General features: G+C 40.5%; 2 protein-coding genes and 1 non-coding gene across 3 annotated transcripts in view; all 3 read right to left on the reverse strand.

The window, feature by feature from the left end:
- LOC112256041 (fibroblast growth factor receptor-like 1) overlaps positions 1 to 3,227 on the reverse strand; it is a 56,140-nt gene extending 52,913 nt beyond the window's left edge. The window contains exons 1-2 of the mRNA XM_024428982.2: positions 2,807 to 3,227; positions 2,562 to 2,655 (exon numbers count right to left, since the gene is read on the reverse strand). Coding sequence (XP_024284750.1) covers positions 2,562 to 2,628 — 67 coding nt within the window. The 5' untranslated portion in view covers positions 2,629 to 2,655; positions 2,807 to 3,227. The remainder of the gene's footprint in view (positions 1 to 2,561; positions 2,656 to 2,806) is intronic.
- A 4,188-nt stretch (positions 3,228 to 7,415) lies between these two features.
- On the reverse strand, positions 7,416 to 7,617 carry LOC112257209. Its single transcript, XR_002954542.1, has one exon. It is a non-coding gene; the product is annotated as a small nucleolar RNA SNORA74 (small nucleolar RNA).
- A 1,512-nt stretch (positions 7,618 to 9,129) lies between these two features.
- LOC112256039 (stress-70 protein, mitochondrial) lies at positions 9,130 to 18,773 on the reverse strand. The gene is made up of 17 exons (XM_024428981.2): positions 18,459 to 18,773; positions 16,888 to 16,946; positions 16,667 to 16,754; positions 16,241 to 16,422; positions 16,000 to 16,124; positions 15,794 to 15,867; positions 13,331 to 13,437; positions 13,054 to 13,216; positions 12,847 to 12,939; positions 12,297 to 12,506; positions 11,989 to 12,216; positions 11,774 to 11,878; positions 11,550 to 11,667; positions 11,159 to 11,253; positions 10,928 to 11,020; positions 10,613 to 10,753; positions 9,130 to 10,414 (listed from the first exon to the last, which is right to left on the reverse strand). Exons 1-17 carry the CDS (start codon positions 18,537 to 18,539, stop codon positions 10,325 to 10,327), a joined length of 2,052 nt encoding a protein of 683 aa, XP_024284749.1. The 5' UTR covers positions 18,540 to 18,773; the 3' UTR covers positions 9,130 to 10,324.
- Positions 18,774 to 19,552: the final 779 nt, after the last annotated feature.

Consider the following 19,552-nt stretch of genomic DNA (forward strand, 5'->3'; position numbering starts at 1 on the left):
GCTCATGAAACATGGGACCAATACTTCATATGTTGCGTTTTATATATATATATATATATATATATATATATATATATGCTAACATAATTGCAAAAGGGTTTTCTGATGATCAATAGCCTTTTAAAATTATAAACTTGGATTAGCTAAAACATGCCATTGAAACACAGAAGTGATGGATGCTGATAATGGGCCTCTGTACACCTATGTAGATATTACATAAAAAATCTGCCGTTTCCAGCTACAATAGTCATTTACAACATTAACAATGTCTACACTGTATTTCTGATCAATTTGATGTTATTTTAATGGACAATTTTTTAAACAAATTTATTTCAAAAACAAGGGCATTTCTAAGTGACTTTTGAACATCTGCTGCAGAGGATAAGTTGATTAGAGTTAACTGCACCTTAGATTGCAGCCCAAATAAATGCTTCACAGAGTTCAAGTAACAGACACATCAACATCAACTGTTCAGAGGAGACTGTGTGAATCAGGCCTTCATGGTCAAATTGCTGCAACAAAAAAAACACTACTAAAGGACACCAATAAGAAGAACAGACTTGCTTGGGCCAAGAAACAATAGCAATGGACATTAGACCGGTGGAAATCTGTCCTTTGGTGATTTGTGATTTATTTAGAATTCAAGGCACACTTAACCAGCAATGGCTTCCACAACATTCTGCATCGACACGCCATCCCATCTGGTTTGCGCTTAGTGGGACTATCATTTGTTTGTCAACAGGACAATGACCCAAAACACACCTGCAGGCTGTGTAAGAGCTATTTGACCAAGGAGAGCGATGGAGTGCTGCCTCAGATGACCTGGCCTCCACATTCACCCAACTTCAACCCAGTTGAGATGGTTTGGGATGGGTTGGACTGCAGAGTGAAGGAAAAGTAGCCAACAAGTGCTCAGCATATGTGGGAACTCCTTCAAGACTGTTGGAAAATTATTCCTCATGAAGCTGGTTGAGAGAATGCCAAGAGTGTGCAAAGCTGTCATCAAGCCAAAGGGTGGCTACTTTGAATAATCTAAAATATATTTTGATTTGTTTAACACTTTTTTGGTCATTACATGATTCCATACGTGTTATTTCATAGTTCTGATGTCTTCACTACAATGTAGAAAAGAGTAAAAAAATAAAGAAAAACCCTTGAATGAGTAGGTGTGTCCAAACTTTTGACTGGTACTGTATATATAAACAATAATCAACTAGTGTCTCTGCTTGGAAACACAGTATGATCTATGGTGCTAATTCTGCGGAGGCTCCTCAGAGGAGGAAGGGGAGGACCATCCTCCTCAGTGAATTTCATAAAAATTGTAAAACATTAAAAAAGTTGTACTTTTTAGAAAGAACTTTACTAAATATTTTCACATCACCAAATAATTTCTTAAAACACAGTTTTGCAATGAATGTATACAGAGGCCTCAACAGCATGATCTAGCTGGAGAACAGCTAGTTTCCATCCCCCTGCTTGGTACATTGACTTCAATACAAAAACTAAGAAGCTCTTGGTTCTCACCCCCTTCCATACTTACACAGTAATTATGACAATTTCCAGAGGACGCGCTCCAACCTATCAGAGCTCTTTCAGCATGAACTGACATGTTGTCCATCCAATCAAAGGATCTGAGAATGAATCTAGTACTGAAAGCATAAGCTACAGCTAGCTAGCATTGCCGTGCAAAAAATGTGGTGACTGGTTGACTCAAAGAGAGAGAAAACCAATTGAACAGTTTTGACCAAATATTTGCTTCAAAAATGAAGAAGAAACAAGAGAGAGATTTATTTTTTTAAACTTTCAGTTTAATTTAGCTAGCTAGTTTAGCCTACTTGAAACAACTGGCTCAAACAGAGGGATGCTATGTTACCTATATGGTTATGACTATCCAGCACAAGACTGAAACTCTTCTAAGTCAAGGTAAATGTTTGGTTTTATTCATTTATTTCCACTGGGGCCCACCGGTGTAACGGCTATACTGCCGAATCTGTTGAAAAACGTTTCTTAAACGGAAGCAAACTGTTGGACTAATGACTACACCCTAGATCAGCTCGATGCAGGTAAGAGTGTGCAAGGTGGTCTGTCACCTCAACATTTTCTCTCAAACTGTGTGCAGCTACATTGTAAACTTAGATTCATAGGCTAGGTTGCAACAACCTCGTGATGGGTATAGGGAAAATTTGAGTATCACGTAGTAGCCTAAACCTATCGATGTTACATTGAACTGGGTGAATGGAATATGAATGACAGTCATCCAATATGCTGTAATAGAAAATAGGCCATGCTCATTAAAAAAAGAAAAGAAAAAAAGAATCCTCCGTCATCTTAAACAGCACTGTTCGCCACTGGGTGCCGTATATAAAGTGTAAAATATATATTATCTCAAAAATGTGCAGTATCACATCCACATATTCAGCTTTTCAAATGGACATATATTTTCATATGTATTTGTACATCAATGAGGACAGACGAAAGCTGATAATTCTTTCCATATTTCGTTTAGGTTATTTGTGACATTGAATACACTGCACAAAGGTAACAAGATGTTGATCCCTTACCTCTAGCCTCACTTGACAGAATAAATATCACTGTACACACAGCCAGGCATCCATCCTTAGAGAACATTTTCAGCAACTGCGGTTTAATTCGGTTCTGAAAGAAAATGGGCAAAATATAAAATTCAATGACAAACGTACGTAAGAACCCTGATTGGGTTAACCCAATTACGTTGAAATTACACCTCCACATTGACATAATTGAATGTACACACAATTTCAGTGAAGAGAGCAGTGGGCACACTCACATGTTGGGTCTCCTCTGCCAGCCAGATGCTTTCCACTGAACTGATGTAAACAATTCGCTCACTGTCGAGTCAGAAGTAATAATCCAATCTTTTGTACAATCAGTTATATCGGTATGGTTATCCTCCACGTTTGAAATTTAATTCATATATATCAATGACTACCTGCCCAAGTAGTACCTGACAAAAAAAGGGTAAAAAACGCCACTCCTCAAAAAGCAAAAGTTCCGTTTTGAGGCGCACTGCTCTCTTCATTCCTGGTGTGCCCTTCCGAATCCCTTTCGCCATGAGGAACATACACGAGTTTTTCCAGGAACAGCTGTGGCATACCATTGGCCAATCCTGGACCGGCTCGAGCGCTGCTCCTCACCGGCGCCCCCATCGGGTTCGTGCATTTAATTACTTTGCACAATGTGGCATCATCTCCCCTCGACACCAAAAAGATTGTAAAACATTCACTGCCATTTTCAAATCATCCAGCAAAGTATTATTGGCACTCAAAGGCCCGGGTTGCCAAACATTCTCCCAAAATAGGACCTTTAAACACTTTCACCAGTCTGCAGAGCCACCAACGAATTTATTGTACATGGGTTCATTTGGGGCAACCACAATTTGAGTCAAGTCTGTTGTGCCATTAACTTTGTTTATTATGACAAATAATAAGTTATGGATTTATGACATGACTCATAAGAACAATTTTATTTTACACCATTTGAAAATCAATTTATGCAGTTGGGCCCACAATTGAGGTAATACGATCATTTCATTGTGGTACATTTGTTCAGAAACACTGACATGTCAGGATTATGCAATGCTCCACTCCCCAGGATAGAACAGTTGGGGTCATATGAACTAGTGTAGGTCAGCTTTTGTTCACCCGCAATTACTTATAAACCCTCTGACTGGGGATTTATATTCAACTGCACCTGACCAAAATACCAAATAATCTCAGCCTGTCTGATTCGCTCAAGAATTAGGCATGATTGTTTTATAAATCATTTAACCCAGTCAAAGTATTTCATCACCCTAAATATGGCAACCCCAAAGATATAACCACAGGGATTGCCCATTGATCCACACGTCACTGAACCCTGCCAGTGGTGGTCAAGCCAAGTGGTCTGGCGTTGTCAATCACCTGCAGGATGAAGCAGTCTATACCCCATTCAAGTCCAGACAGGAACAAACCTGTGGAGGTACACACAAATCAGACATACATTACAAATGTCTCAGATCTTCTAGTCAGATTATTGTAGATGGAGACTACTTCAAACTGTACCAAAGTCCAGTGTTATTCTCCCAAGGAAAAGAGATCACCAAAGGAGACGTAGCCTGTGTCATGATTATGAGTACAAGCTTGGGTCCAAAATTAAATCACTCCAGATATTCTATGTACATTATCTTTAATCAAGCTGTCAATCCTGTCCAAGCAAGTCAATGCTTTTTTATTTTACCTTTAACTAGGCAAGTCTGTAAACAAATTCTTATTTTGAATGACATCCTAGGAACATGGGGTTAACTGCCTTGTTCAGGGGCAGAACGACAGATTTACCTTGTCAGCTCAGGGATTCGATCTGGCAACCTTACGGTTACAAGTCCAACGCTTTAACCAATAGGCTACCTGCCACCCCTTTGTCTGTCGAAGATGAAGGAAAATATTAACATTATGTACACCGAATGTAGACGTGAGGTATTCAGGAAAGTAGTGTGCTCAGGGTTCCGAAGGTTCTTCACTAGACAAGTAGGCGGTAAATGTCATCATCACTGCACCGTACATGTCTTTCAGCTACAGAACCTCACCCATCCTCACCTTGAAATCATAGCTGGCAAGTTGTCCTGAAATGCAAAGAAATCTTATTAGTTATAATAAATACTACGCACATAGTAACAGCCATTAGAAAATGTGCTCGGCGTTAACTAGTCTTCACCAACAGTAAGAAAGCTGGGTTAAAGCTATAAAGCTCTCACAGTGACAGTTTAGTTTCAACATATTACAAGTAAAAGTGTCTCAGGTCTTCTAGTCAGATTGTTGTAGATGGAGACTACTTCAAACTGTGCCAAAGTCCTGGGTTATTCTCCCAAGGAAAAGAGATCACCAACGAGGAAGTAGCCTCTGCCATGATTATGAGTACAGCTTGGGTCCAAAAGACAATCCACATGGTATAGGTACATTACCTTTAAATAAAGCCATCGAATCCTGTCGAAGTAACTCAATGCTTTGTCTGGAAGATGAAGGAAACGGATATGAACAATACAGATGAAAGTTGACTGACAGTCAGGCAAGAACTGTGCTCAGTGTTCTTCACAAGTGAGTAAAGTTATCAATGCAGTACATGCGTGATGTTAATCTACAATCATTCTAACACATCCATAGCTTGAATGGAGCTGTGGCATCCCACTAAAGTGTAAGTCTACCTGATAAGTAAAATAAAGTCCTTATAAAATACTATGCACAGTAACAGCCACTGCAAACTGCTCAGCATTGACAAGTCTTCAACAGTAAGGCTGGGTTAAAGCTATGAAGCTCTCATCAGTGCACTGTACCTGACTGTACCATTTGGGTTCAGAAATCCCCTATTTAAAAGTAATTACCTTGTAGCGACGCCATCAATCCAGCCCAAGCATCTCCATTATTCCTGAGGAAAAGAGAAAGCTTATGAGCAAAGTATACATAAGACAGTCATCCAGGCAGAGTTGTGTTCAGGGTTCTTCACTAGACATCAAGTAGGTGATAAATGTCATCACAGCACATCTTTTCGTATAATTGATCCAGCCTCACCTTCAACGGCGTTGTAAAGTAATATTTCGTAGTCAGGTTTCCCTGAAAGACCAAAACAATTGCGTTAGGAATGATCAAAGTCCTTACAGCACAAACACAATATTACAAACGTGCTCAGAATTGAATAGTCGTCACCAGCAGTAAGAAAGCTGGGTTAAAGCTATAATGCTTGCATCACTGCACAGCATGTTTATGGAAGTACTGTTTGGGTTGGAGAATAACTTCAGATGTTGAGTGCATTACCTTGCATTGACTCCAAATAAGCCATGAAAACAGCCTAAGCATCTCCAGTCTCATCTACATTATTCCTGAGGAGGAAAGGAGAAAGCCTATGAGCAACATATACAAGAACAGACAGTAAGAGTCATTCAGGAAGTTGTGCTCAGGGTTCCGAAGGTTCTTCACTAGACATCAAGTAGGTGATACATGTCATCACTGCACAGTACGTGTCTTAGTAAAATAATGCCCACCGTCACCTTGAATAGTTGAAGCATTCCGTAGTTGGCAAGTAGTCCTGAAATGCAAAGATATTGAATTAGTTATAATAAATACCGTACACAGTAACAGCCATTACAAAAATGTGCTCAGAGTTAACTAGTCTTCACCAACAGTAAGAAAGCTGGGTTAAAGCTATAAAGCTCTCATCAGCACACATTAAGTTATGACAGTACCATTTGGGTCCAGAAATCAACATGTTCAAAGGTCATTACCTCGCACTTGGTCTGGCCTGGAGTTTAGGGAGTCACCTGCAGGATGCATAAGTCTATATACCCCCATTCAAGTCCAGACAGGAACAATCCTGTTGAGGTACACAAACCAATCTCATTACACAGCAACACATTAGTTTAGTTTCAACATATTACAAATAAAAGTGTCTCAGGTCTTCTAGTCAGATTGTTGTAGATGGAGACTACTTCAAACTGTGCCAAAGTCCTGGGTTATTCTCCCAAGGAAAAGAGATCACCAACGAGGAAGTAGCCTCTGCCATGATTATGAGTACAGCTTGGGTCCAAAAGACAATCCACATGGTATAGGTACATTACCTTTAAATAAAGCCATCAAATCCTGTCAAAGCAATCCAATGCTTTGTCTGGAAGATGAAGGAAAACATTAATATATACACAGAATGAGACGTGAGGTATTCAGGAACGAAGTGTGCTCAGGGTTCCGAAGGTTCTTCACTAGACAATAAGTAGGTGATAAATGTCATCATCATTGCACAGTACATGTCTTTTAGCTATAATTCTGATCCATCCTCACCTTCAATGGAGTTGTAAAGTAATATTTCAGTTAAGCTCCCCTGAAACAAAATAATTTAGTTAGGAATGATCAAAGTCCTTACAGCACAAACACAATGTAGCGGCCATAACAGCCATTAATAACATGCTCAGAATTTAAAAGTCGTCACCACCAGTAAGAAAGCTGGGTTAAAGCTATAATGCTCGCATCACTGCACATTAAAGTACTTGTTCATGGAGTTTCGCTACAACTACTGAGACATCCTCACCTTCAAAACATTGTAAAGAGTTGAAGAGACTTCAATTGAGAGATTAAGGTTTTCCTGAAATGCAAAGAAAGAATGCTTAGACATTGCGCTATAATCCATACAAATATAAGCAAGTAATATGTAGACAAGCATAGAGAATTGTGCTGTGTCAAAGGTTTATCACCATACACAAGAATGTGTTAAATCACTGCACACAACATACCCATTTACAATATACTTATTCTCACCTTCAATAGTTGGAATTCATTCAGCAGGATTTCCTGAAATAATAAATGAGTAGAATATAAATTCACTAGTAACTACAGATGTGGCTGTATTAAATAAAAATATTTGTTGGCCCTTCTACTAGGGTTGCCCCAGTGTGGGTACAGGCCACTCAAGATGGGCACAGCTCCGCTACAGCTCAGCACCAACAGCCACTAAAACAGTGTCTGCTGGACCAAGCAAGCTACATTAGCTGAGCCTTTCTCTCCCAGCAGTGTAACACTAACTCGGGCATGGGGCTGGCCTGTACAGCTGACTACTACTGGGTCACGAACTAGCCAATCGTGATTTTGTAAGTCTAGAATGTTAGAATGTGGGAAACAGTTCCCTTTAAGGGGAGCAAGTTATTCCCACTTGCAGCCCTTCCATATCTACTAACATGTCTAGGTAAAAAGTATGACTTCTGACAAAGCACTATGAAACAAGTGGTAGCGAATGACTGTTTTAGCCAACTTGTCCGACATTTTGCGTGGCACCACGTGTCATCTCGGCCTTGCACGTGAAACTTGCCAATTATTTAGGTAACGTTAGCCTTACCAACTTGCCTCTCAAACAGTCAACAGTAAAATGGCAGCCATTGAAACTAGTAACTACCTGAACAAGGTAACGTTAATAGTACATTTAAATCAGTTAGCTAACTTAGCGTTTAGCCAGCAGTTTGTTTAATTAACATTCCTACCTTGCCCCTGCAAGTTCCACACAATTTTGTTATTTAGCTAACGTTAACTACAACGTTATCATTAATAACTGGATTTTCATTAAGACTGTCCTAAAAGCAGGAAAAGCTTACCAGACAACAAATAAACACGACTCTCCTTCATTGTCATGTCAGACAAAAAAAGGACTGAAATCTAGCCCCTTGCAAATTTATAGTCCTGTTGGCACCATAGACTACAGTTCCGCTGTGAATTGTGGGATAGGTCTATACCTCCAAGAAAGAAACGTTGGCGCTGTGACTTATGCCGCGTTCAAAACTACTGAGAATTTAGGAATATCTGACTTCAATGGATTCATTGAAGGGAGGGAGGGGGGTTCCGAATGGGAGAAATCGATTGTAACAGTCATCCAACTCGGGATCTCGGGCCTCCTAGAGCTCCGACTATCCGACCTGAAGATCACTGGCATCTATTTTTCCAAGTTCCCAGTTGTTTTGAACGCGGTAATGCCCGAGTTGGATGACCATTAATTTTTTTTCCGGGTTCCCAGATGTTTTGAACACACTGAAGTCGGAGATTTACGAGTTCCCAGTTGTTTTGAACGCGGCAATAAACTGCCCGCTTTCCCGGTGAGTCGTAGTGGGAGGACCACACGTCATCGCGTGACGCAGTTTACTACGATATTATTTATTTTTTAAACGTAACCTTTAACTAGGCAAGTCAGTTAAGAGCAAATTCTTATTTACACCGGCCAAACCCGGACCAATTGTGCGCCGCCTTATGGGCTAACAAATAATCACGACCGGTTGTGATATAGCCTGGATATGTTTGTTATATCAATATTCATAAATATTTGCGCATTAAAGCGTTTCCACCGACAATTCTCGCATAAGGAATTTTACCTCCACAAAAAGATGCCACATTATCGAGTGTATTTTGTCGACATTTGTAAAGGACTACTTGCCAACTAAACATTTTTTATCCGACATTTTATTCGCATAAAAAGGGTGGATGGAAACCTGGTTAATGGCTGTGACAAATACATTTGGCTTGACTCCACATCATCTGCCTCAATCCCAGCAAAAGTACAATGAATGTATTGCCAATTTCTCATATCCAAAACCACTGTTGAAATGTAGAATTTTATTTGGAAAGTTAGCGACTGTAATTGAGAACCCAAATATCAATCTAAAATTTGACAATAAATCCACCTCATACCAGACTGGTTATTTTCTCCTTTTCACAGACTACTGCTGCCAATTATATGTCAGATAGGCAGCAGCTCAAACATCATACAATAGTTATGGCAAAACAAAATCTATTTGTATGCATGGTAGCTTCTAATCATTCATTCAGCTTATACCCATGACAAAGTCAAGAAGAATGAGTGCTCTTCTGTACCGAATGGAATAACAAATAAAGATTCAAAAGACAACCCTGCAGCTGTATTGTCGTATTATACATCTTTAACCACACACACACACGCTACTCATATCACTGTACATATGCCAACTGTTTTCATAGAGCAGATAAACAGTATTGAGCTAGAGAAAAGCCAAGCTTCTTCTATTGCATTTCCACTGTTGTCTAGACCAGCAGAGCTACATGGAAAAGTGAAACCCAAAATGGCATCACAGTCAGACTAACACAATTGCTATAAACAGTTCACTACAGATGCAAATAATTTCTTAAAATGGACAGGATATATAGTCTATCACAATTAAATTACAAAGGGGTGGAGGAACATACACTGAGTATAGTTACATGCACACACTAATGAGATTATAATGGATAATCAGATTAATATAATAGTTCAATTTAAACATTTACAAGCTTTGCAAGAAGAACAATTTCCCTAATAATCACATTTACATGGACACATGAAATCAGGCTACCCGATGGCACTCTGAAAAATGCAGAAAATCAGCAATCAAAATATTCTACCACCACATATATGATTCCGAAGACGCATACATTCAGTTGTTTCCGAACTCTCACTTCGCCGATTACAAAATGTTTACATGTCCTGGTGTTTTAATCAGCGTATGCTTACTTTGATTTTGACCGTACGCCGATTATGATAAGCAGAGTAAGGTGTTTACATGACTATTGCATAATCTGCCTACTGCCATAATCTGTTTAATATCAAATTATTACTGTGCATGTAAATGTACTCAATGACATATACAGTATACTTTTTACTGCAAAAACACAGCATGTGAGAATGACTAGAATACAATAGCTGCCACTCAGGACAACAGGTCTACAATCCCAAGCCCATCAGTCCACGTCTCCAGACAACCACAAGTGCAAAGGTTTCACTGCTGGCCTTCCTTCTTCTCTCCAGTTCCACCTTCTGACGATGACGATCCAGAGCCGCCGTTGCTACCTTCCCTCTCTGATGCCATCTGAGACCAAATGGAGAACAGCTGGTTAATAAATATAACAGCAATATATCAATTGACCCATTGTGAAAGAATGTTGGGCTCTTAATTGACAAGCTAAGCAACCAATCCAGGCTGGCCACAATCCTTTACAAATGCAAGTGAAAAAAAAAAAAAAAAAAAAAAAACTACTGGACAATGTTGGGGTGCTGAAATAATTACCTTCTTATAAGCCATTTCAAAGAGTTTGAGTGATGCCTGCTGAAGGGTGGTGGCAGCCTGTTTGATGTTTTCCCCAGTCTCTTCATCCTTCCGTGACAGCAAGTCTCTCACTTTGGCAATCTCTTCCTTCAGTTTGTTGCACTGAAAGATGGGGAACAAACTCAAATACTAGGACTACTGGAATTTCCTGATATTTGTGATTGTTTGGGATGTTTCAGAGGCATAGTTATGTACATTTTGCTGTTCAGTGTCCTTGGGTTTTTGTAAAAAGCTTTAAAAATCCTATGTATTATTATAATAAAATGTCCCACATACCTCATCAGTAGGGAGCTGATCCTTGAACTCCTCCATCTTGGATTCAGTGTCATGGACGATGCCCTCGGCCTGGTTAACAGCCTCAACACGGTCCTAGGCAAAAACAAACAGGACACCAAGGATTACTGTCAGCATTCAGTCACACCTTATTCAAAACACAGCCCAACTCCAGCTGGGGATGTAACTGATAAAAGTTCAAACGGACAGCTGATAAGAGAATGTCAAACCTACCTTTCGCCTCCGGTCCTCCTCTGCGTACTTCTCTGCATTCTTAACCATGTTTTCAATGTCGTCCTTGCTGAGGCCACCAGAGGACTGGATAACAACTGGAGAAGTGAAGGAGAAGCAGTGTAAAGTAAAAATACATTACTGAAATCCTACTTTTATTTATCAGTTATTTTACCAGGTAAGTTGACTGAGAACACGTTCTCATTTGCAGCCACGACCTGGGGAATAGTTACAGGGGATGAATGAGCCAATTGTAAACTGGGGATTATTTGGTGGCCGTGATGGTTTGAGGGCCAGATTGGGAGTTTAGCCAGGACACCGGGGTTAACACCCCTACTCTTACGATAAGTGCCATGGGATCTTTAATGACCTCAGAGTTGTTTGATGATCTTACTCTGCTGTTCGCGGCCTGTGCCCTTGTCTTTGGCAGAGACGTGGACGATTCCATTGGCGTCAATGTCGAAGCAGACCTCGATCTGGGGTACTCCACGTGGGGCAGGGGGGATTCCAACCTGCATGAACGAAACATCAGTAAGACATTGTTTACATCAGATACACCAGAGAATTTAAAGATATCCCATTTAAATTGAGTTAGTATGAATCAGCTAGGACACTTACCAGAGTGAACTGTCCCAGGATCTTGTTGTCTGCTGCCATCTCCCTCTCCCCTTGGCACACCTTGATCTCCACCTGGGACTGACCATCAGCTGCTGTTGAGAACACCTGAACGAGGAGGAGGAATGCATCAGTACCACTGATGAGGTAAGACAATGAAGTATATACTATTCATTTAGGTTTCACAGCCAGAACAAATTTGGATTTTTGTCCCGCACCTGGCCCTTCTTGGTGGGAATGGTTGTGTTCCTGTTGATGAGTTTGGTGAACACCCCTCCGAGGGTCTCGATACCGAGAGACAGTGGTGTGACATCCAGAAGGAGCACATCAGTAACATCTCCAGCCAGAACACCTCCCTGGATGGCAGCTCCAATGGCCACAGCCTCATCTGGGTTGACTGACTTGCTGGGAGCACGGCCAAACAGGTCTTGGACTGTCTGCTGGACCTGAGAGGAGACCGTAGAATGGAGGGTCAGAGAGGGGCAAAGCATGATGAGGTGGGATAGAAACTGGGAGATCTGCTCACCTTGGGCATACGGGACATGCCACCGACCAAAAGCACCTCTCCGATGTCCCCCTTGGAGACCTCAGCGTCCTGCATGGCCTTCTGGCAGGGGGCCACTGTCCTGCGGATCAGGTCAGACACAATGCCCTCAAACTGGGAGCGGGTCAACTTCATGTTCAAGTGCTTGGGGCCAGAGGCATCCATGGTCAGGTAGGGCAGATTGATGTCGGTCTGTGGGAGAAAAAGTCTCCGTAAAATGTTTTACATCAAGATTGAGAGGGAGGTAACATATACAGGTTTTACATATTGCATCATCCATACTTGAACTATCTTACATTTGGATGATGGACAGCCTAGCTCAGAGGAGTGATGCAGTGGAATGTGATGTTTGTTCTACTAGAGCTGACCCCGTGTGAGGGTACAGCTAGGGGTTACAGATCTTACAACACAAACCATGAGGGTCAAGGGACTGTATAAAATACAAGCAAGTCATTTCTATTGACCAAGATCTTGTTTATTCTTATCATTAGCTTGGCAATGAAATAAATGTCTGCTGTGGGATGAAACTCACCTGCAGGGATGATGACAGTTCACATTTGGCTTTCTCAGCTGCCTCCCTTACTCTCTGCAGAGCCATGCTGTCTTTGGTCAGGTCAACTCCAGACTGGAAGGAAAAACCAAAGGTTTGATAAAAATGGCTGGCTTGAATGTGGCAGATGTGCTTGGTCAGATAAAGGTATCACATAGTTCTTTATCCAGGATACTTCCTCCTTCTCACCTCCCTCTTGAACTCCTTCACAATGTGGGTCAGTAGGTGCTGGTCAAAGTCCTCTCCACCCAAAAAGGTGTCTCCGTTTGTGGACTTCACCTCAAACACGCCCTTCTGGATCTCAAGGACAGAGATGTCAAAGGTGCCACCTCCCAGGTCATAGACGGCAATGCTGCAAGTCAGGGACAGGTGTGAAACATGAGCTAAAAGCATGGATAAAAATAAGGTCACGGTCATTGCTTAGGTGTCGTAGAAGTTTTCCAGTTTGTAGGGTTGTTATACTTACATTCTGTCCTGAGTCTTGTCCAGACCGTAGGCCAGAGCAGCAGCAGTGGGCTCATTGATGACTCGCAGCACATTCAGCCCAGCAATCTGACCAGCATCCTTTGTGGCCTGTAAACAAAATGACCTACTCATTACACAGCGTTTTTCATTAGTGCCGGCTGTCGGCTATTCAGCCGGTTAGACTCATTTTCAGCCTGCTATGTTTTCCACTTCATATTATTTAGGCTACTTTTAATTTAAAGTTTCAATTCGTTAGTCTGTCGGGCCCCCTCCCGCTAGAATGAACATATGCATCTTCTAGCGAGCTATTGATAGGGCAGGCGCCTGTCAGTCACAAAGCGAACGATGGCAGGGAAGCACAGCAGAGGGGAAGAGGCGAAGCGAGAAGTTTCACTCTTGCCAAAATAAGCCAACTGTGTTTCTATGGGATTATTTTGGACCTAAACTTGTCGCCTACCTTCCTGCCTTTGGGACAACGGCTCCCATTGTTAGGGCGGAGACATGAGCATATTGTCATTACATACAGATGTGGTTGCATTCTGGTCCAAATATGATGGTCCTTTGGTCTGATGAGTCCAAATGTGAGATCTTTGGTCCCAACCACCATGTCTTTCTGCGACGCAGAGTAGGTGAACGGATGATCTCTGCATGTGTGGCTCCCAGCATGAAGCATGGAGGAGGTGGTGTGATGGTGCTTTCCTGGTGATTTATTTAGAATTCAAGGCACACTTAACCAGCATGGCTACCACAGCATTCTGCAGCAATACACCATGCCATCTGGTTTGTGCTTAGTGGGACTATCATTTGGTTTTCAACAGGACAATGACCCAACACACTTAAGGCTGTGTAAGGGCTATTTGACCAAGGAGAGTGATGGAGTGCTGCATCAGTTGACCTGGCCTCCACAATCACCCAACTTCAACCCAGTTGAGATGGTTTGGGATGAGTTGGACTGCAGAGTGAAGGAAAAGCAGCCAAGAAGTGCTCAGCATATGTGGGAACTCATTCAAGACTGTTGGAAAAGTATTCCTCATGAAGCTGCTTGAGACATTGTAAGCAAAGCAAAGCTGTCATCAAGGCAAAGGGTGGCAACTTTGAATCTCAAATATATTTGGATTTGTTTTAACACTTTTTTTGGTTACTACACGATTTCATGCGTGTTATTTCATAGTTTTGACATCTTCATTATTATTCTACCATGTAGAAAATCGTACAAATAAAGTAAAACCCTTGAATGAGTAGGTGTGTCAACTTTTGACTGGGTCTGTATATAGTGTTTAATATGTATTTTATATTGTATTATACATGGCGCATTTGGAAAAGAGACCTAGGTCTCAATAGGTCTTTCCTGTCAAAATAGGTTAAATTAAAAAATAAGACATTTTAGTAATTGAAATTGTAAAGTCATGTCTTTCTACACAATATCACAAGAAATTTTTCTAATCTGGGAGTTAAAGATCTTTTTCAGAGCTGATCCGATTGGTCAAAAGTAGAGGCTGACTGATTATGATTTTTCAACACAGACACCGATTATTAGAGGACCGAAAAAAGCCGATACCGATTAAATCGGCCAATTTCTATATATATTTGCAATAATGACAATTACAACAATACTGAATGAACACTTATTTTAACTTAATATAATACATCAATAAATCAATTTAGTCTCAAAAAAATAATGAAACATATTCAATTTGGTTTAAATAATGCAAAAACAGTGTTGGAGAAGAAAGTAAAAGTGCAATATGTGCCATATAAAAAAACGAACGTTTAAGTTCCTTTCTCAGAATATGAGAAAGCTGGTGGTTCCTTTTAACTTGAGTCTTCAATATTCCCAGTTAAGAAGTTTTAGGTTGTAGGAATTCTAAGACTATTTCTCTCTATACCATTTGTATTTCATATACCTTTGACTATTGGATGTTCTTATAGGCACTATAGTATTGCCAGCCTAATCTCGGGAGTTTGAAGTCATAAACAGCGCTGTGCTTGAAGCATTACGAAAACTGCTGGCAAACGGAGGAAAGTGCGGTTTGAATGAATGCTTACGAGCCTGCTGCTGCCTACAACCGCTCAGTCAGACTGCTCTATCAAATCAGACTTAATTATAATAAACAAACAAATACAAGCCTTAGGTCATTAATATGGTCAAATCCGGGCCAGTCTCCTCGTGGATTGCAATATAATCGGCATCCAAAAATGCAGATGGCCGATTTCAAGTTTTCTTAAAAATAGGTAATTCCAATTAATCGGTTGACCTCTTGAAGCCCAATTTGTAAAGAAAAAATGCCTGTGTAAATGCAGCCAGACACAAATACACTGATCAAAATTGAGGCTTGAATAGAGCACCATTCTGTGAGTCAATGGCAAAGGCATAGCTAGTGACAAAGTGACTTTCGGTCACCAGTGTTTGCCAGTAATGAATGATTCAGCAGACAAAGTTGAAGAAATAAAGTAAGGCTGATACCTGTCTCTGGGAGTCATTGAAGTAGGCTGGCACAGTGACCACTGCATTCTTCACATTGTGACCCATGTAGTTCTCTAAAACCAGGACAATGTTACAATGAGTGCATGCTTTTTTTTTAGCACATAGACAGGGGTAGTTGGTAACAGAGAATTGGCATGCTAGTTCCCCCTACGTGGGCAATGAACACTAATTGATAGGTAGATTACCTGCTGTCTCCTTCATCTTCATCAGCACGAAGGCACCAGCCTGGCTGGGGGAGTAGAGCTTTCCATGGGCCTCGACCCAGGCATCACCATTGGAAGCACGGACAATCTTGTAGGGCACGTTCTTCCTGTGAAGCCACAAAGAGAAACCTGCCATGAATTTATCTATACCTCAAAATCATTTCCAACTAATGCCTTACAATGTCTACTAAGGTATATAAGAGATATATAGTAAAACACTCACAGGTCCTTCTGAACCTCTGCATCGTCGTAACGACGACCAATGAGACGCTTGGTGGCATAGAGGGTGTTGTTAGGGTTGGTGACTGCCTGTCTTTTGGCAGGCATGCCAACAAGTCTCTCGCCATCAGCTGTGAAGGCGACCACTGAAGGTGTTGTCCTTGCTCCCTCTGCATTCTCCAGTACCTGTCACAACAAACTAGTCAGTAACAGTGTAGAAAAACAACTATCAAAAGATGATTTCAAAGACGTTCTCTTCATTACACAGGTCAAACATTCGTAATTAAATCCCTGATGAAATGATAACCTGTGCTTCTACATCTAAAACCCTAAAGAGCAAGCAATGCAGGTTGGGTTTCTGTATTAGCACTCCGTATAAGGGTTTTATAAATAAATGTGATAACACTGCCATCTCAAAACATAAACTGACCTTTGCTTGTTTGCCCTCCATAACCGCCACACAGGAGTTTGTTGTACCCAGATCAATCCCAATCACTGATCCTTTGATTGCCTCTGATCTGGAAAACAAAGTAAATCAAGGTAAGCACAAATGGTCAGAGATGTTCTTGGATGCTATATTGATATTAACTAGTTTACATATTAGTTTACTTGGGAAACTTCAGGAAAGAAACTTCAGTTAAGAATACTCACGAATAGTCACATCTGGCCACAGACCTGAGAGCATCTTGCTGAAATCCATTCCAGCAAGCCTATGAGGAAAATATTGGTTAGCTACCATATCATGACTACTTATTAGTGAAATCTGTCCTTAACCCTTTTCAACCAATAAATGAAAACAAACTGGTATATTTTTAAATTAACACAGGGCATGGATGCACAATAATCCTAATGTGGTATAAAACATTGTCTATGAATGTACTTGTATTTATTAAGGAACCCCATTAGCCGCTGCCGTGTCTTCCTGGGGTCCAGCAACATGAAGGCAGTTAAGAATGAAATAGCTACATAGCTTGTCTAAAATGATGTTTGGTTATGACATTTGAACATCATGCCCTGGGACACCACAGTGATGGTCACAGGTGTTATTTTCACGATTAATGACGCCCCCCTTTATAACAAGACCTGCACATTTCATTAACTTATCTTACACAAAATAACAAACTGCTTAAGGGTTTGAAACCACTTGCAATTCAATCACTTCAAGCGGGTAACGTTAACTAGCTAGGCATTACTTAGTCCCTTAGTAAGCTCCCACTATGGTCGCTAATGTACATTACTTGGTATGTCTATTCAGAAGAACAACACATGATATAGTTAAAGAAAACATCCTGGCTAACCCCGGCTTGGCGAAAAGTTAGCAAGCTGGCTACTGTAAGTTAGCTAGTTAACTAATAGTACAACTAGTCACGCCTTGCCAAGCTAACATTAACTGGCTAGCTCTTCTTCTTGAACAGTTAGTTTTCCGACATGACTATTGTTAAAACTTCTTCAGCATTGGTGGGTCCCCTGCGGGACGGTTGAGCTAACGGAGGCTAATGCGATTAGCATGTAGTTGTAAGTAACAAGAACATTTCCCAGGACTTTAGACATATCTGATATTGGCAGAAAGATTAATCTAACTGCACTGTCCAATTTACAGTAGCTATGCTATTGTTCGAGGAAAGTGCACCGTTTTGAAAATGAAAAGTTATTGATAAATAAATTAGGCACATTTGGGCAGTCTTGATACAACATTAACAAAAATGCAATGATTTATTGGATCAGTCTTAAACGTTCTAAATTGCACCTGGGCTGGAATAATACATTATGGCCTTTCTTTTGCATTTCAAAGATGATGGTACAAGAAAAACATTTGGTTTGTTCTTTGTATTATCTTTTACCAGATATGTGTTAAATTATCCTACATTCCTTTCACATTTCCACAAGCGTCAGTGTTTCCATTCAAATGGTACCAAGAATATGCATGTCCTTGCTACAGGCAGTTAGATTTGGGTATGGGTATGTCATTTTAGGCAAAAATTGAAAAAAAAAAGGGGCCGATCCTTAAGAGGTTTAATTTAACTAGTATTTTTTCGGGATGGCAGCTTTATCCATCAGATGGCAAACGATGTTAACTAGCTACTTTAGCTGCGACATTTAACGTTAGCTAACGTTGTTAGCTAAAACTAGCCATTACTACTTGAATTAGTTATCCTTCATGTCCAATTACACCTCTTGGAAACATTTAAACTAACATTATTTGTCAATTGTGGCTGATTTACCTTCTTTATCAAGGAGGACACACTTCTTGAGCAGTTTGGAGAGGGGAGAGACCTTGAAGCTGTTCTTGCAACACTCAACATTTTGACAATCCTGACTTTAAAATGGAGCCCCAATGAAAACCCAAGTTGTTGACTATATATTGAATTTAAATTAACCCCGCTCTCTGTATATCTTATTTATCACGAAATATACAATTCCCAAGGTAAAACGAGGACTGTCTTTCTCCTGTCAGACCCGGTATGGTAGCACGACTGCTCTTCATTCAGCAACGCAGTTGACTTGAAACTACGATCTCGAATTATCCAACACATGGGTAGCTCTATGCATTGTGAAACTGACCCTTTTTAGTAGCCCAAAGATTGCCTGAGTCAAATTATTTCTTTTGAAATAAAAATACTTTCCCCATGTATTATATTTAATTATCACAGACGAGATACTCACAGAACACCAGGAATGTATGTTTAGTGTGCAGTATGATTATTTTATATGATACATTCTGCTAAAACATAATCATGATCAGACGCGGCCATCACACACCATGGGGTTTATGAAGGTCAATTTGAAAAAGGGGTGAACATTTTCACGAGAATTACATCAGTAATACCGGTGTCTGGTCTGATGAAACATCACCACATTTTGATAAAGTAACTACATTTTTAACGTTAATGAAAGTGCATGACCATATCAAGGGATCAGCCGACATTTTGTATTTCTGCATATTATTAATCTGTTTGACTCTATTGGACTTTACCTTACACTCTCATGTGTGTCACCCTTTACAACACAGCTCATCAACATGCATAATGAAGAGCTGGCTATTATTTACCCCCCTCTCTGATGTGGGCACAACTGGCAACAAAAAACCCAACGGACACCAGAGATGTTAAACCCTTTACAAGAAAGCGTCATTGGACATTTTTCAGTAGTTCAACTTTTACACCACAAGATGATGCACACGTCATGCGGTGTTCTTCTTGTTTGTATTGGCGAATCGCACCCATTTGAGCATTGGTCAAATCAAATTTTATTGGTCACGTTCACAAATTTAGCAGACGTTATTGTGGGTGTAGAGAAATGCATGTGTTCCTTGCTC

The sequence above is a fragment of the Oncorhynchus tshawytscha genome, linkage group LG08, assembly GCF_018296145.1.
Source record: "Oncorhynchus tshawytscha isolate Ot180627B linkage group LG08, Otsh_v2.0, whole genome shotgun sequence".
NCBI classification, from domain to species: Eukaryota; Metazoa; Chordata; class Actinopteri; order Salmoniformes; family Salmonidae; genus Oncorhynchus; species Oncorhynchus tshawytscha.

Bases quoted from the DNA above. Each gene is read 5' to 3' on its own strand.
- LOC112256039 (XM_024428981.2), bottom strand. From the start codon at position 18,539: ATGTTGAGTGTTGCAAGAACAGCTTCAAGGTCTCTCCCCTCTCCAAAC. The intron at 15,868-15,999 runs GTAATCTACCTA...TCCTGGTTTTAG, and splicing joins GAAGATGAAGGAGACAGCAG to AGAACTACATGGGTCACAAT. The intron at 10,754-10,927 runs GTATGTGGGACA...CCCATCTTTCAG, and splicing joins ATCAGCTCCCTACTGATGAG to TGCAACAAACTGAAGGAAGA.